The 18,075-nt window shown below is 37.6% G+C and overlaps 1 protein-coding gene across 3 annotated transcripts in view; it reads right to left on the reverse strand.

The window, feature by feature from the left end:
• Positions 1-16,534, reverse strand: part of ZNF341 (zinc finger protein 341) — a 29,799-nt gene extending 13,265 nt beyond the window's left edge. Inside the window, exons 1-6 of one of the 3 annotated variants that reach the window (XM_034414038.3) lie at positions 16,380-16,534; positions 7,377-7,487; positions 5,897-6,084; positions 5,219-5,368; positions 4,325-4,549; positions 548-737 (exon numbers count right to left, since the gene is read on the reverse strand). In XM_034414038.3, coding sequence (XP_034269929.2) covers positions 548-737; positions 4,325-4,549; positions 5,219-5,368; positions 5,897-6,084; positions 7,377-7,487; positions 16,380-16,410 — 895 coding nt within the window. In that variant the 5' untranslated portion in view covers positions 16,411-16,534. Of the gene's footprint in view, positions 1-547; positions 738-4,324; positions 4,550-5,218; positions 5,369-5,896; positions 6,085-7,376; positions 7,488-15,946; positions 16,195-16,379 lie in introns of those variants that run through there. The other 2 variants (XM_034414042.2, XM_034414040.3) reach the window with 2 other exon arrangements.
• Positions 16,535-18,075: the final 1,541 nt, after the last annotated feature.

An 18,075-nucleotide genomic window follows, 5' to 3' on the forward strand; every position in this document is an offset into this window, starting at 1 on the left:
TTACAATCAACACATTTGGTTTCCTGAAAATTGGTTCAGTTAATGCTGAACCAATATTCCAATAATGTGCTATACAAAATGACAATGAAAAACATATAAATTTCATGAGGTTTAAATGTGATTTCCTAGGTACAGGACACAGATTTCTACTTTGTAAATATATAGCAACATATATTCAACCTGATTTGTTAATCAAAAAGAAAAACTAAAACCCAGTCCTAAAAATAACCTGAATGTAAAAACAAAATGAGCCCATTCAACCATATGGCTGTTAGTTCCTTCTTTATAATGAGAATAATGAATTCTCAGGATTCTAATAACCAGTATTTGGGTTATCTGCCCTTCCAGAGGTTTACAGATGACATGTCTATCATTCTCGATTATTATTGGCCATGTTGGCTTTGGGGTACAAGAATCACAGTCCAGGACTATATGGAGGGGTATAGATTTTCCTTTACACCCAAGTCTTCCAGTGTCATGGACTCGACATTCTGTCTTACTTAAATGTAATTAGTTTACAGCAAGAATGAGTAGCAAGAAGACATACCTTCAAGCAAATTATTGTCTGGTTTGGAACGACGGTTCTTGGAAGCAGAATCAAAATTGGTCAGATTTCCTCCACATGTATTATTCAAGGCAGCAGCAGTATTAGCATTTTTAGACTTAAAGCTTTGTTTGCTTGGACTATATACTGGAGGGGAAGGATACACTGGGTTTTCCACACATTGGCTGGGCACCTAAAACAGAAATCAGTGATAACACATCTGACACAAAAATATAAATAATTCAAAGTTCCATCATTTTTGACAACCTTGACTTTCCAACCATCACACATAAGAGAAATAGGCTAGCTTGATTTCTATTGTCAGCTCAAAGTTTGGAAATGGGAAGCATAGGGTTTGTTTGTTTTTTTTGTAAATATTTTTTATTTATTTTTTCAAATTTAAACGTAAAAACATAACTTTCAAGAACAAAAATTTCTATCCGGTCATAGATGGTTACCATGCTTACATTCCTTTCACAAACTCAATTCACAATTTCCATTACATCTTTTATAAATAAACAAAAAAAGAAAAAAAAGAAGATAAAAAAGAAATTCAAAACTTAAGAAAAAGCCAATTTTACCTCAAATTTAACATTTTCATCTATATAAATCCATTATATCTATCCAAAAGTTTCAAATTCACTTTCACTCATTTTTACATCTGCATAACAATTCTAAACATATCTTTATTCTTCTTTACCTTATATCTTATACAAGTCATATCAAAATAATTTTTACAATATTCTAACCTCTTGTTAAGTGTTTACCTTACAATTTTATCACCATTTATTCTTAGTTTATTCTTAGTTATACCACTCCATTTTTATTTATATTTTATAAAACAACATTTTGACTAATTTTAATCCTTTGACCCTTATCCTCAAATCAGTTTACCTTAGGTTTTTTTTTCTCCCAATTTACATATTACACAGATTTCTCACAAAGGCATATTTTATTTACTCCAATTTCTAATATATTTTCCACTATATCTCCCTCTAATATTTAACTATCTTCCAGCTTATTCTATTTGATTAATTCTCAGCTTAATCTCCTCCAAAACACCAACTAATTTAGTTGATTTCAGAATAGTTCCTCAGTCTCCTCTAACTCTCCTCCTATTTGTTTGACTGTTTCCAGCATTTTATGGGCTGATTTCCAGCATAGTCTCCTCCTTAACTCCCTCCATTGTTTGGCTGATTTCCAGCATAGTCTCCTCCTTAACTCCCTCCATTGTTTGGCTGATTACCAGCATAGTCTCCTCCAACTCTCCTCCTATTTGTTTGGCTGTTTCCAGCATTTTGAATTAATTTCCATATTTCCACCGAGTCTCAAACTCTTATCTAGTTGGTATCCATCCCACACATTTTAACTGTAATATAATTATCTATTATATATCATTTTTCCATCCTGCTCTTTCAATTTAAATCTCAGTATATTTCATAATGGTCATCATTTCCAACTTGTATTACCTTAATTCAAGACTAATCACTAGCATCTGTGTATCTTGTATTTTGTTCAATCAATCCTTATTCATCAGTTTAACATTTGTTTGCAAATTAAAATTAAAACGTATTACATCAAACAGTACATTTTCTTAAAATTTTCCTGCCTCAAAATATATTCTTCTTTATTATTTTTATCCCCTTGATATCATCCACTATTTTAATAGCCACCTCTTATTTTTTATTTTTATTATTTCACAACCCTTCCTGTTTTTATCCAAAAATCATATATACCTAGGTTTTTAAAGTTTATCATATATACATAGGCTTTTAAACTTTACATTTCAGTTAGTCACATTTAAATTTATCCACTTTAATTCTTCCTTTTCCTCTCTGTCCAAAGTGCTCTATTTCAAAGTTCATCAGTTCAAAGTAAAGAATTTCTGTATGTCCCTTTAAAACTTTTAAAATGTCTGTTCCAGGCGTAGTGCATCAGCTTCTTGTCTTTGTTAACTATGCCACACCTAGTTTTGTCAGTCTCCATTGTTAAAATCCAAAATGTTCTTTCTTTCTTCTTTCTTCTTTCTTAAAATCATCTGGGGCAGAGTAGGAATCTCCAAAATCCTTATATCCAATATTAATTTCAAGTAATCCAAGGTAAAAAGCCAATTAACATGTTTCTTTTCCACCCAGAAAGGGAAAACTCTTCAATCCACTTCCCTGCTTAATCACTGCAGACTCCATGGCTATTTTGTAGCCATCCATCTGTCTATCTTCATTAGCTTCATTTTCTTTTAGAGGTATTAATTCTCAGAAATATCCATTTCTCCTCTCCACTCCAGTTAAAGGCACAGTCAAATTTCAGAAATTTATTACTGCCAAATCATCCAGTTTAAGTTTACTGCAACAAAGTTCAATTTGGGTCTTTTACCCATTTTTTTTTCTTTTCAATCCTTAAGCCCCGCAGTCCAGCAGCCGCTTTTAATTTTGGGGTCTTATTTTCCAATAATTCCAAATAGGTACGTTATATTGCCTGGGTTGGTGTCACTCACCCGGCTTCTTGATTTTTGCTCTTTCTTCATCTTCTTCCTCCAGATCCTTGTTCCCGGTTGCCGCGGTTTCAGGGCAGCCACCATGGCTGCCGTTCCGCTGCCGCTAACGTGAAGGAGAAGCCTAGGGCCCCGAGGAACCTGCCCGTTCCTCTCGGCCGCCCAAGGCGTTCCTTCTTGTCCCCCTGTCCCTACAAGACAGGGGAGGTCCGCAGACCTATCGGCGGCAGCTTAGCAGAGGGGATTTGGCAGGGCTCAGCGGAGCTCGTCATTTCCCCGTCTGTGTCCCTGCGGCGCCAACCGGAAGTCGGGAAGCATGGGTTCTGTTGCTTACAGATTAAAACTACAAACTCCTGCATTGCTTACACATTTGCATCATCTTCTAGTATGGCCATATGGAGAATCTGGTGCTAATCCTGTTTTTAACTGACTATAATTTGCTGTATTGGATAAACATTGACAAAACTTAAATATAGTTAACCTGAAATATAGTTACAGCAGTTAACATAAGTCAGTACTAGTTGCTTATTCAATTTAATTGCAGTTAGGTTTCAGATAAACTAAACCACTCTTGCCAAATGTGGAGATCTTTCTCTGTAGTTACATTACGTTCATTTCTTCTATAATGTATTTTTTTTCTAATCATGCACAATCTAGATTTCCTAATAATCTAATTCTAATCTACAATCTAATGACCATTTAAATACAATTTCTGAATAACAGCCTTCTGAAATTTCTTATTCAATCTCAATACTGAGTTTAAATAGTAAATCTGTCAGCTCTGTCTTGAAAGTCAGATTTTTTAACACCTGATTTAGCTTTAGCATTTCAGGACACATTGTTAAATTTATTTGTTAAGTATTATTTATCTTACTTTTCTATTCAACAATAATTCAAATGTCCATGGACAAATTTCTACTATACCTGTAGGTCAATATATGATATTCCTCTTTCTGGTCATGTGCGACCCAGCAGACTATATTTAAGTAATACTTATACGTCAGTTTAAACAATCTGTATAGAACATAATTAATTTCCTTCTTTTTGAGACTGGGAACTATTTCACAACCATTTTCCTTAGGAAGGAAATTATCATCTATTATAATATAACTTTGTGTATTTAGTTATGCCACTCTCTGAAAATGACATTTTGAGGCTGAGTAAAAAAAAAAAGGCATTTTGAGGCTGAGTAAAATCAGAGCCAGGGTCATTTTACAAAGGCCAATGAGACCATGTAATAATCATAAGCGAGAATATAATCACTAATAATCACTGGCAGCCATTTTTACCTCCAAAGGTGGATACGGCTGCATCCCCAGATTCTGTATTTCTACTGTCCCATTCCCAGGCATGGAGGTAGATGTACTGTAGACTTCCGCCACTCCACTGCTACCTGCATTGGCCGGGCCTGGCACACCAAGGGCTCGAGGGGGTGGAGGGGGTGGCTGAGGAGGTGGAGGGGGTGGGGGAGGCTGAGACAGGTATCCTGCTCCAGGATGCATATTCAAGCTGCTCTAAAAACAAAGAGTGAGAAATTAGTCTTCCTTCTTTCCTTACCTTCTCTTCTCCCCCCCACCCCACCCCCGCTCTTTGGTCCATAAATAGGAACAATATTTGCAAGATTTTAACCTTCCTTCTTTAACCAAGATCAATATCAATATCCATGTTTTTCTGCATACTAGCAAAATAAATCTGTCATGATATAGTTCACGTATATGCAAATCATAATTTACATTTATTTAATAATGAAGGGATCTTTTCTAAGGAATAAACGTATCAGCTTACATTTTCAACATAACAATATTATTACATAAAAGAAACTGAACTATGGACTATAAAAGATAAAAAATGCCTCAAGTCAAGGTCAACCCCTGGTTCATACACATATATATGTAGATTTCTTAGGTAGCAACATTAATACAATTCTATGAATGATGAATGGATGGATGGATGGTTTAAGGTATTTCCAATCTATTTTATGTGTGTGCCAAAATGTGCTTCAAATTGCATTTTGTCCTTCAGATTGCTGCCCAGCCCTACTACACAACATTATGCATACACTATGTGGTCATCAGACATTAAACATTCTTTTCCAACATACATGCATTAATTTTTGTTTTTATAGCACATTCTATATGTCAGTGCTTGTGTATGTTTTAAATGGCAGGAAAAAGAATATTTACCTGCACAGTGGGTTGCACTGAGGACATTGGCTGGTCTAAGGTTGTGAAAGCAGACATGGCTGACATCAAAACCTCATCACTCACTAAGATGTTCCCTTGGACTAATGTTTGGATCAAAGGAGAGGGTGGAACAGTAATATATGTAGAGATCTGTTGAGCAAAATAGATAAAACAAAATCTTACACTGGATATTAGGTAAGAAACTTTTCAGAAAATTCTTCAGTAACACATAGAAACAAAGTAAAACAACTCATTCAGTTCAACTACTCACTATAAGAAATGATGTAGTAGAAGTCAACATTTTGTGAATAAACCTCTTCAATTAAATTATATAGCATGGTACAAAGAATAAAACATTGTTCAGCTGGCAATTAGTCATTAAACAGGAGGAAAAACTGCATTAAGCTGCAGCCCATTACCAGGCCGCAGCCTGTTTGGAACCCAGATGCACAAGTGGTGGGCTAGCGTCCCCTTTCTTCCCTCCCCCTCCCATCTGCCAAGCCAGAAAGATTGAGAACTGCTGCTCTAAGGTAATGGATGACAACCACTAACAGGTTTTACACATGCTGAGACTGACTTTGGAATATAAGAGGAAACACTGGCATGTTTAGTACACAGGTATGCTTAGGTACAACTGGTGACCCAACCACAAAAAGCTCCAATATTCAGCATCGCTACCTGACGATTGGTGGTCTGAGCCTGCTGTACTGAGGTAATGGACGGGGTATACACACTGTTAGTAGCTAGGGAGACTGTAGCCAGTGAGGGGGCATTGCCTTGACACTGTTCCCGCTTATGAGTCATGAATGCTGGCAATGAGTTGAATTGCTTCTTACATTTCCCACAGAGAAATACATCTTCGTCATCTGAAATCAGGGAAAGAAAAAAAAAGTTATTTAACCTGAAAGACTTTCTCTCAAGAAGACACAGAATTTCAGCAGAACAAAGTGGTAAGAAATGATTAACTAAAATTGTCAAGTTGCAGTTAGGAGAATGCTTAGCTTTCTCACAGCAAGCCCCATCTGAAGTCCCCAACATATGACTATTCATTTAGCAACTGTTCAAAGTTATGACGGTGCTGAAAAAAAGTGGCTTACAATCCATTCCTTACACTTACAACCGCTGCAGTGTCCCCACAGTCACATGATGACTGCAATTCGGACCCTTGACAACAAACATATATTAGTGACAGTTGTAGCATCCGGAGAAGTCAGCAGGGAAAGTTGCAAATGGCAATCATGTGATGTCTCACTTAACTACCATGGTGATTCGACCATAGCATGAAAAGGCTGGAGACGGTAGGTGGGTCATAAAAATCAACCTGTTTCAGAAAAGGTTACACTCCTCTAAATGGTCAAATTTGTAGACTGGACATGCTTTTAGATTCATCTCTATCACTGTAGGCTCAGGCACACATAATGCCTTTCATTGGCCAAAATTGCAACAACAGCTATGATGCTGCTAGTCTCATATCAATAAACTATGCTTGATTAATCTCTCATCTAGATTGCCATAATCCATTATATATTGGATTGCCTCTGAAAACCATCCAAATTCCAACTGGTATGATTTTAGCCATACAGAATGCCTGAATATGGCAGGTAATTTCTCAGATGTGGGCCTTCTCAGTGGTAATCCTCCAAATCTGACATGCTCTGGAACCTATTTTATTGTCAAACACTATGCAATAAACTTTTTAATTGTCACAGGTCTTTTAATATATTCATGATAGCATATTACAATACAGTAAACTACTCAGAGCCTTTTTGGAATTGAGTAGTATATAAATTGCAGAAATAAATTTGAATTGGATGTGCTACATAGAAGATAGTGGGAAAACACTATCCTGAATCAGCATATGTGTCTCTTAAAAAAAATAAAGGTATAGAATGAAATCAAATAAAGTGATATCTTATGCTAAATGAATTTATTTTAATGGCAGCAATGTGATAATACATAGCAAATTAACTGCCCTACTGTTAGAGAATATAAAACGGTTTCATTAATATTGTTTCAGGATCATAATTCTTTGAATACATGGGGTAAAATAACAAAGCATTAGTGCATGCATACACTCACAGACACACATAGGAATCGATTACTATGTTACTGCACATCACAAGGACAAACAAGAAAGAAGTCCCAATGAAAGACTCACCCATGGACTGGATGGATGAAGATGTGTTGACTGTCTGTGATGATGGATCTGTAACACTTCCTTGGCCATCTAACAAGGACTGAACGGCTAGCACAGTCTGATTATCCATTCCTGGAGGGAAAAGAAATGGCAGTCAGAAAATCTATATTATTTCCAGGGACAAAAATATGAAAAAATTGACTGCAATAAAACCTATTTCAGCACATTAATTTCTAGGTTTCTTACAATGTAGGGATCTTTATTTATTCAAATACTGTACTTAGTCAAACCCGATCACAGTTCAAACTATTAGTTATGTTTAGAACTATGGTCACACAAACACATTTCTTGACACTTTTTTTCTCCCTCAAAACTGCCACTTCTTTCCTTCCATTAGGTAGGTTCTTCTTTCTTTTTCTGGCAGTCCCCAGATTCTGGGCTTTTTTAAAAAGATTTTTAAAATTAGTGGCTTAGTTTAAGTCCCAATTACAGAAAATCCTTGACTTACAACCATTTGTTTAACCGTTATTCAAAGTTACAACCGTCTCAGAAAAAGTGACTTATGACCTGTCTTCAAAGTTACCACCATTCCCACAATCAGGTGATCGCAGTTCGGGTACTTGGCAACTAGCTCACATTTACAATGATTGCAGCATTTTGAAGTCATGTGATCATGATTTGCAATCTTCCTAGCTGGGTTTTGACAAGCAAAGTCAATTTGGGAAATTAGATGTGCTTAAGGATCATGTGATTTGTTTAACAATCATGGGAAAAAAGGTCATAAAATTTGTCCTGGTCATTTGATGACTCACGTAACAACTGCATTTGTTGTTCTTGTGACTGAAATTCTGATTTCAATTGTGGTCATAAGTCATTGCATTTTACCCTATTCTCATTTTATCCTATATTGTTTAACATTAATTATGGATATATGTATGCTGTTTAATAAAGAACTTTCCATTAAATATACATGGTGGTTGCATTTGATTTGCTGTAATTGCAAATATTTTTATTGGTTGCATGTTAACCTACGAATTAGTTTTATTAAATTTATTATATTTATTAAATTGCATAATTGTTTTTTCTTTTGAACTATACAATATCATGTTAAAAGTGCTTACTAAATGAATACTATTATCACAACCACATATATTTACAATTTTCAAATATCAAGCCTCTATTATATCAATGGTTTAATATATCCACCAGAGTAAAACATTCTCAAGGAGAGTCCATCAATAAGCATGGGAAGATTATTGTTAGGGAACCAGGTTATATAAATTGGGTGGTGTTTTTTTTTTAAAGGACTGCAAGCCATGGTATTCTATGATCTGATTAATTTCAATATCAGGATCCCATTATCTGAATTTAGCCACTAGACTAATCTTTATTTCCTGTTCCTGTATGTATTTAATTACAAAACAATAGGTTCCTAATAAGTGTGACGGCAACCTTCACTTTCTCCAAATAACTTGAATTGAAAGTTATTTAAAATCTGAACTTTAATTTTTCTGGTATAAATATTACTAAACCATTTTTGCAAATATTTTGGCTCTTTGACTGGAAATCAACACAAGTTTCTCCAATACAACTTTCATAATATTTATTACTAGAGAAAATCCATTTGGGAGAAAAACAAAGAGGAGTTAAGAGTAAGGTGACCAGATTTTAACATTGGTAAAGAGGGACATTGTGGGCGTGGCTTATTTTGTGGGCGTGGCTAGCTGGTCATGTGACCGGGTGGGCGTGGCTAGCTGGTCATGTGACCGGGTGGCCATGGCTATGTGTATAGGGTAAGGTGAACAGATTGGTAAGGACACCATTGTGGGCGTGGCTTATTGTGTGGGCGTGGCTTGGAGGCCATGTGACTGGGTGGGCGTGGCTAGCTGGTCATGTGACCGGGTGGCCATGGCTATGTGTATAGGGACTACTCAGAGGGCTGAAAAGTCATTTCTGACAGGTCCTCACACTTTTGACTGGTCCTCACACTTATGACCATCCTCACATTTATGCCCGTGCAGCATTCTTAACAACCATGTCACTCATTTCACAACTGCTTCTCTTCACCATGGTGACAAGATAGGGCAAAAACGTAAAATTTGAGGACAATCGTAAGTTCGAGGACTGGTCAAAAGTGCGAGGACCAGTCAAAAATAACTTTTTCAGCCCTCCGAGTAGTCCATATGCACAAAAGGACTAACCAGAGGGCTGAAAAAAGTCATTTCTGACAGGTCCTCGCACTTTTGACTGGTCCTCACACTTATGACCATCCTCATATTTATGCCTGTGCAGCATTCTTAACAACCATGTCACTCATTTCACAACTGCTTCTCTTCACCATGATGACAAGATAGGGCAAAAATGTAAAATATGAGGACAGTCGTAAGTTCGAGGACTGGTCAAAAGTGTGAGGACCAGTCAAAAATAACTTTTTCAGCCCTCTGAGTAGTCCATATGCATTAAAGGATACAGCAATAGAGAGGGATGAAGGAAGAGAAATTAGAGTAGGAGTGAGGGTAACAGAGGGAGGAAGAGAGGAGGAGGAGGAGAAAGGAAGAGGAAGTAGGGAGGAGAAAAAGAGGGTGGGGGAAGAGAAAGTAAGAAGGAAAGAAAAGAGAGAGGTGGTAGGTTTGAGGAGAAAGATTGCTGTACAATAAAAAAGATGAACGGGAAGAAAGCCAACCCCAAACAAATATAAAGATATTAAGATAAAGAATGAATTGTTAAACTTTAAAGAATAAAAGAGAACAAATATGAATAAATAGCAGTAATTAGAAACACACATACAAATATACAATGTATTTTCTTTGAACAGAATATTTGGCTGGTTCAAAAATTTAAACAGCGTTTAGTCATTTCAATTAAATTTACAATTTCTATATTTCCTTTTTGCCATATTTATTCCTCATCTATTTTTTAAAAAAACCAATATTACCCTTCATCCTCATCTCTAATCTTAATCAAATTCAATTTTTCCCTTCTATTCTATATTATACCCCTTCCCATTGTCATCTATTTTTATATCCATCCTCACATTGGTTAATTATGTAATTATGTAATACAGTTGTTTAATACAAATTCAACATTTTAATATAAATCAATTAGTTATATAACTATCTTTTTTGTATATTAATCAATATGAAGATGAATATTCCAATTATTTCCATGCAATCCAATTTCTTACAAATCAATTAATTATATCTATCAATAATAATAAACCAAATAATTTCCCCCATATATACCTCCAAACCACAACTTAATTGCTGGGTCGCCCGCCCCTCCTCCCATCCGCGCGGCATCAGCCTACCCTAGCCCAGGGCTGGGCAATTGTGGCTCTTTTACAACGTTTGGACTTCAACTCCCGCCGAGCCCATTCTGGGGAATTGTGGAGAATTCTGGGAGTTGAAGTCCACAAGTCTTAAAGCTGCCAAGGTGGGAGACATCAAGCATGAGGCTGGCCAAGTATCCTCCTTGAGAGACAACAGTTGAACATCAGGAGAGCTGTAAGAGGGCAGGGCTACATTTGGAAATTTTCGCATTTTTGCAGGTGGTGCATTACGATCTGGTGTCTGCAATGGAGAGCAAAATCCGGCTTCTTCTCTCCGCTGTAAGGGCGGCATCAGGATTCCACCTTGGTATATTTGCAGCACAAGGCAGCCCTCCTCTCCTGTCGCTTGGGACTCGGAGCGGTAAACAGCGTCTGGTTCGGGGAGCAGCCGGATTTTGCTCTCCATTGCTCTCTCGGCCCCCTGCAAGCTCTCGTCTCTCGAGGAACGCTCCCTGAAATGGCGCGGGAAACTTTGGTTGGGCTTCTTGAGAGATGAGAGCTTGCAGGGGACCGAGAGAGCAATGGAGAGCAAAATCCGGCTGCTCCCTGAACCAGACGCTGTTTACCGCTCCGAGTCGGCAGGAAACGAGGGCTGCCTTGCGCCGCAAATATACCAAGGTTTTTTTTTTTTAACACTGATCAGCTGTAGGTCGGCCCTTTGAAGCCCCGCGGCAAGAGTTCAAACAGTTTTTTTTCCCTCTAGCCATCAGCGGGGACTCAGGAGGCAGAATGAAAAATCGGGACTTTTTTAAAACGCCGCGGGACGCGGGACAAATTGCTCAAAAGCGGGACTGTCCCGCCAAAAGCAGGACGTCTGGTCACCTTAGTTAAGAGGAGCTTGCATTTTGTTTATGGTTGAAGAAGCAGCAGCTGTTAGAAGAATCCATTTATTAGTATCCTATGCCATGATTTTTCTAGGTGAAAAGACCAATATTACCTTCAGCAGGAAGCTCCAAAAATAATGGAATACCAACTGATGTAGAAATTAATCCAAATAACAGTATCTCTTCAAAGGGTAATGAATACAGCAATATACAAATATGAATATAACTCTGCATTAAAATAGCTTGATATTCATAATCAAGCAAAGAATTATTGCAATAAGATGATCCTCCCTCCTACATCTACCATCTCTTTCTAAAAATGCTAGCCTGACAGATTACTATGGAGGATAACAGTCATAGGGAAGACAAAACTGCTTACAGTAGATTTCATAGTATTCCAATGTAGGAAGCCTAGTTACCTACATGGAGAAGGCTTTGTTTAGATACTATACTATACCCTCACATCCTAGACATAAATTGTTTCAATTCCTACCCTTAAAATGACACTATAAAGCACTGCACACCAAGACAACTAGACACAAGAACAGTTTTTTTCCCCAACGCCATCACTCTGCTAAACAAGTAATTCCCTCAAACTGTCAAAATATTCACTAAGGCTGTATTACTATTACTATTTGTCTTCTCCCCGTTCCTATCACCCATCTCCTCCCACTTATGACTGCATGACTGTAATGTTGTTGCTTGCATCCTTACGATTTATATTGATATTGTTTCCTGATTGCTTATTTGTACCCTATAACTATCATTAAATGTTGTACCTTACGATTCTTGACGAATGTATCTTCTATTTTTATGTACACTGAGAGCACATGCACCAAAGATAAATTCCTTGTGTGTCCAATCTCACTTGGCCAATAAAGAATTCTATTCTATTCTATTCTATAAAATGAATAAATTAAAAATGAACTTCATACTCTTTTATTAGCTCAAAGATTGCTAGGTATTAATTCCACAGATTGATTACATTAAGCATTTGTCCCTGGACGAGAGTATAATACAAAAGAACAGAGTAAATCTTATACTATCCACAGGACTGTTGTTGAAAATAACATCCTTATGGCAGATACTCCTTCTCACCATAGCATTTAGGAACATTCCATGTATGACTCAGTATCATTACACAGTATATTTTCCGATGCCTACAGCACCATCATGTTAAAGATAGTTGACCACAATGGGGGCATTCCTAAATTATTACACAGAGGACAAGTTTCCTTAGGCATTTGGTTTCGATATGATATTTAATCAAGGGTATTGGAATCCTTTCAGCAGATCATTTTCCAACATTCTCCACATATGGCTCTACTTACAGAAAGAGAAACTACTAATTTAAATATAAATTACTTTCTGTCTGTCCTTGCTATGAAGAGTGAAACACCATTCTGTAATTTGTGGAGCAGCTGCTATGATCCTTCTAGCCTCTTCGTCAAAAAGATTAGGAAGCTAGAAAAGGACAAACACCAACAAAAGGCACAAATTAAATTGCCAACCATTTCCTCCAAGTAAATATCTATAGGATTATAACCTCAAATTATTAAATGGTTTGTGCATCTTAAACATAAAATCTTTTTTTAAAAAAAAAATAGGAAAGTCTACTTACAAAGTAAAGTTTCTTCCCTTCTGCAATATTTAAATGATAGAACCTTACATTCAGGTCTTTCTTCATACAATGGACAGTTTCACATATTACACTAAGACATTATTTATGAAGCAAATGACGGTGGTTGGATTTATGTATTATACTGAACCAACACTAAACAAACAATATTACGTAATGTAACATGAAAACCTAATATGTAGTCAATGAGTGGAATTCCAAGGTATGAAAGTACTTAAGGCTCTTAAAATGAATTAAACCAGTCTTCTCCAATTCTGTATATCCTCCCTGATTATCCCTAGTCAATCTTGATTATATTGCTGAGGGTAAAATAAGTTCCAATATATCACGATGACACTAGAAGATTAGGAAAGGCTGAACTAGAAAGTCATGCTTCAACACATACTTCTTTTTACAAATGAGGTAGAGATGGCTATTGTTTCACTGTCTGCTTATAAACAAACAGGCAATGATCGTATCCGCAGATGGGACAAATGACAACATGTGCTGCTACACTAAAACCACAATTTATTCCAACACTATGGTTTGCCATGGACACTACTGGCAGCTTTAATTAAAAACAAAATGTGGAGCTTGACAGAATTTCTTCTTGTCCAGTATGGGATAAGAAGGGATTTTTATTTTTTATATTAAGATCAAATTCACTGATAAAATAAATCACCTAAGAATCATTATTTTTTTTTAGCTTTTGTCTGGGTCAATTGAAAACTTACATGCATTTAAGTCACCACTGTAATATAGTTTGAAACTGCAAATTAGCCAATATCTTAATGCTTCAAGATCATATAGGAGACTAGCAATAATAATCCCAAATTCCACTCCTTCACTCTTCTTCCTCCCCTTCCTCCATCCATTATTATAGTAATTATCTATAAATAAAGCAAAATAAAGTATCCCTCTTGTCATGTAAGCTCTTTCTCATCACTTCCAATAAAAATATCTTGATTATAATATTGGTAGAAATATTATGTATGAGTTTAAATACACTAAATGTTTTTCCAAAATGAAATTGTATTTGGGTTAACTATAGTTGGAAAGGAGCTATAAATTCATACATAAGTCTTACGTGATGTATATGCAAATGTTCAGATGATAACAAAATTTGTCATTATACTTTACAAATCACTTGAAGTACATGTGTTTTAATAAGTTTTCCTAAATCCTAGAATATACTAAATCAAACATACCATTGTCAGTTATCTGTGACCCTTAACAAAAGGTGAAGATTCTGGAAACCTCAGTTATTTTTCATTGTACCAGATAAAGAGCTTTCGGCAAACATCATACATGTGTGCTATATTTTAGTGCCATGTAGAAAAGTCCTGTCATTTTTCTACTTAACCTGCTATCAATTTGATCAAAAGGAAATTACCACTGATATTTCTTTTAAAAGATAGTTGATAGAACCTGGTGGAAGCAGTAACCTCTGATAGCTCAAACAACAAAACAAACTCAGAGGGGAGAAAATCAAAGTGAGCCTTTGTATCCTGAGAATTTAACTACCTCAGAAGCTTCTTTTAAAAGGAAGATAATTTTAAGATCATAAGGTAGATTTTGAAATAGCTTGAGGATATCTTGTGTCCAATTTTATTACTAGAGTTATGCTAAGTCTCAAAGATGCACTTAGTAGAGTCAAGACATCCAATAAAGCAGCACATTCAGTTCTTAAATTGTCGATATTGAGGTAATTGATCATGTTTATTCAAGTTGAGACAGGCCTCAAAATCAAACTGTTCCAAAACAAGAATGCTCTGTACAGACCTAATTGTTGTTTGGATAGTGATTTATTCTTTGGTATTAATTTAATCAATGGTTTTGTCAGATTTAGCTATACAGAACATAGAACAATCAGCTTTAAAGGAGTGACAAGGAGTTCTTATAGATTGGAGTATGGGATCCAGTAATTGTTTCTTTTTAAACAGAACTGAAAGGATATTCATTTTGCGGCTGCTTTTCTGAAAGACTTGTGATATGACAGCCAACTAAAACTGTTTCACTGCTGTGATATCACATGCCACATCAACTACAAAAACACATGTCAATAGTTGAATTTACTTGTCAGGCTAGGCTAAATATTTATCTGGCTTATGTTTTAATGGCCTGGGCAATAGGGCCTAATAAATAAATGAACAATAATTAAAGGAAATTACTGTTCAATACAACATACAAAGTGCCTTGGGGTTTTTTTCTAGATACACTTGATGCAACTGCTGTTTTAGAGCACTTTCAGAAGACATAATTTCATAAATTACGCTAATATGCAAATGCCATCATGACCAAGTTCACTATAGCACAAACTTCAGTGGCTGCATTCACACAACAGTGGAAAATGAACCTAAACTAGCCACATTAGTCGGTCCTGAGATGTGTAAATCAAGTAACAACCAATGGATGTTCTTTTAAATTATATAATATTGTGGAGAAAAATCCAGTTGGCCAAAATCCATGAAATAGATCGCTGAACCAACTCATCAGGGATCCTTCTTCTTAAAACATTCAGTTTTTACAGAAGCATACAGTATTTTGGAGTTTGAGACAGTTAGGGGGAGGGAACGTAATTTGCAACCAGGGAACATTCTCAATTTTGAACTGCCGCTGCAGGTAGCAACTGCATTTGCATTTGTAAAAAAAATAAATAACCTTTAGCGGCAGCGGTTTTCACAAATGTACGTGCCCAGACTTTAATGTCACACTCATCACTACGATGCAATTTTTTCCAGGGAATGGGGGCGATGTTACACAAGCTGCATTATTCGAGAACCCAGAAAAGGCACCTTTAGAGGTAAAAAGGAGTTCTTACAGAGAGGAAATTAAAGCAACAAATGCCCTTTGAACGGAACTTGCAAAAGAGGTGGCGGCAATGAGGTAGCAAGCCACCGTCCCTTCTTGCTTTGGGAACAATTTCCAGGAGGACCCGAGTCGCCCGCTTGCTTTCCCGTCCCTTGCCAAGGTTTGGCTCCTCCGGGATTTATCTGGCGAAACAAATTTATCCGCGCACGCAGACCGCCGGATGGTGCGGTTATTCCTCCAAGGCAGACACTGTACCCTGGCTGTTCCAGGAACCCTCCCTCAGCGCCAGAGATGGCTTAGGGCGGCACCGGCGCCTTCTCAGCCCCCGTCCCATCCACAACGGCGGGAGGGAGGCGCCCAGCGTGGAATAGCCGCGCTTTTTTTTTTTTTAATGGACTTTCCCAGACGCGAGGCCTCAACCCGCCCGGCTCCCCGAGATATACCTTCCAGCGCCTCGAATATCGCCTGCGCCATCTTGAAGCCGAGGCAGCCACAGCAGAACAACCTAAACGGGCATTATGGGAAGACGAGGGAGGGTCGCTCCGCCGCTAGGGGGAGCGCGAGGCGATGAGGTGGGGAGGGGAGGCTGGCTCAGGGAATAGCCTAGCTGGAAGGGGCGGGGCCTCCTGGCCGTAGTGTTAGCGAGGGGGGGGCACTGCTGGGCTGTCCCGGTGTGTCCCTCGGCTTGTTCAGGGAGGGGGACTTTTTCTTTTAATTTATGTAGAAGAAATGTCAGAGTTTCTTCAGGAAAATTTGTATCTAGAGCAAAAAGGAGAGCAAAGGAAAAATTGTGCTATTTGCCATCTTAGCTTAGGGCCAACCTTGTTCTTTGTCCCGGTTGGCAAGAGTTGTATCCGTGATATTGCCACCAACATCAAACTCCATTTCAGATTGAATTTGAACAGGAGATCCCGTGGCTGGACCATTTGTCCAGATTTTGGGGGCTTCCATGCCTCTTCATCCATTCCTCCTTTTTTGCATCATCTTGCATGACTCGTTCATTGGAGAACCTGAAAGTTCCTATGATATTTTGTATCTATTTTTATTGGTCCCAATAAAGGTATTATTCAACTATTTATTTATTTATTATTTATTAATTTTATTTCTATACCGCCCTTCTTCCGAAGGACTCAGGGCGGTGTACAGCCTAATTAAAAACACAAAGACAGACAAAATTTTAAAATAATTAAAATTATTAGATAATAGACCCAATTTGTAAAACCCCAAATTTAAAATCCCATTTAAAACCAATTAAAATCTTTACATTGATAGCCCAGCCTGGCGGAACAACATGGTTTTGAGGGCACAGCAAAACACACGGAGATCAGAGATTTTACGAATTTCTGGGGACAGATCATTCCAAAGGGCAGGGGCTCCCACAGAGAAGGCCCTCCCCCTGGGCATCGCCAGCCGACATAATTTGGCCGATGGCACCCTGAGGAGACCCTCTTGTGGGAGCGAACTGGCCGGTGGGAGGCTACTGGTGGCAGAAGACGGTCTCGAAGGTATCCAGGTCCAATGCCATGGAGCGCTTTAAAGGTGGTAACCAACACCTTGAATCCCACCCAAACTAAGGATTTGGACATGCATTCAATAGGACCTATGTGCAGCTTAAAGGTCATTGCAGCAGAATGTAATATAGGGTACTTATGTATTTTGTTTAATGTTCAGACATTATAGGAGCCTGAGTGGCGTAGGAGGCTAATGCCTCCTACTAAGGCAGCATTTAACATCCAGCTGCCTGCAATTACTGCGAGTTCAATTCTCACCAGGCTCAAGGTCGACACAGCCTTCCATCTAAGGTGGGTAAAATGGGGACCTGGTTTGTGGGGCAATAAGCTGACTTTGTATAAAATATACAAAAGTATGAAGGCTATTGCTTAACGCATTGTAAGCTGCCCTGAGTCTCCGGAGAAGGGCGGCATATAAAAATAAAAAAAAATTAAAAAAAATATGTTCAGACAACTGCAGAAGAACTGGAGGTCGTCCATGACTTTGTGTACCTCGGCTCAACTATCTCTGGCACTCTCTTTAGATACTGAGCTGAATAAACGTGTTGGTAAAGCGGCCACCACATTTTCCAGACTTACAAAGAGAGTATGGCTTTATAAGAAGCTGACGGAACATATAAAGGTCCAG

This window comes from Pantherophis guttatus, chromosome 3 (assembly GCF_059756535.1).
Source record: "Pantherophis guttatus breed Tessera chromosome 3, ASM5975653v1, whole genome shotgun sequence".
NCBI classification, from domain to species: Eukaryota; Metazoa; Chordata; class Lepidosauria; order Squamata; family Colubridae; genus Pantherophis; species Pantherophis guttatus.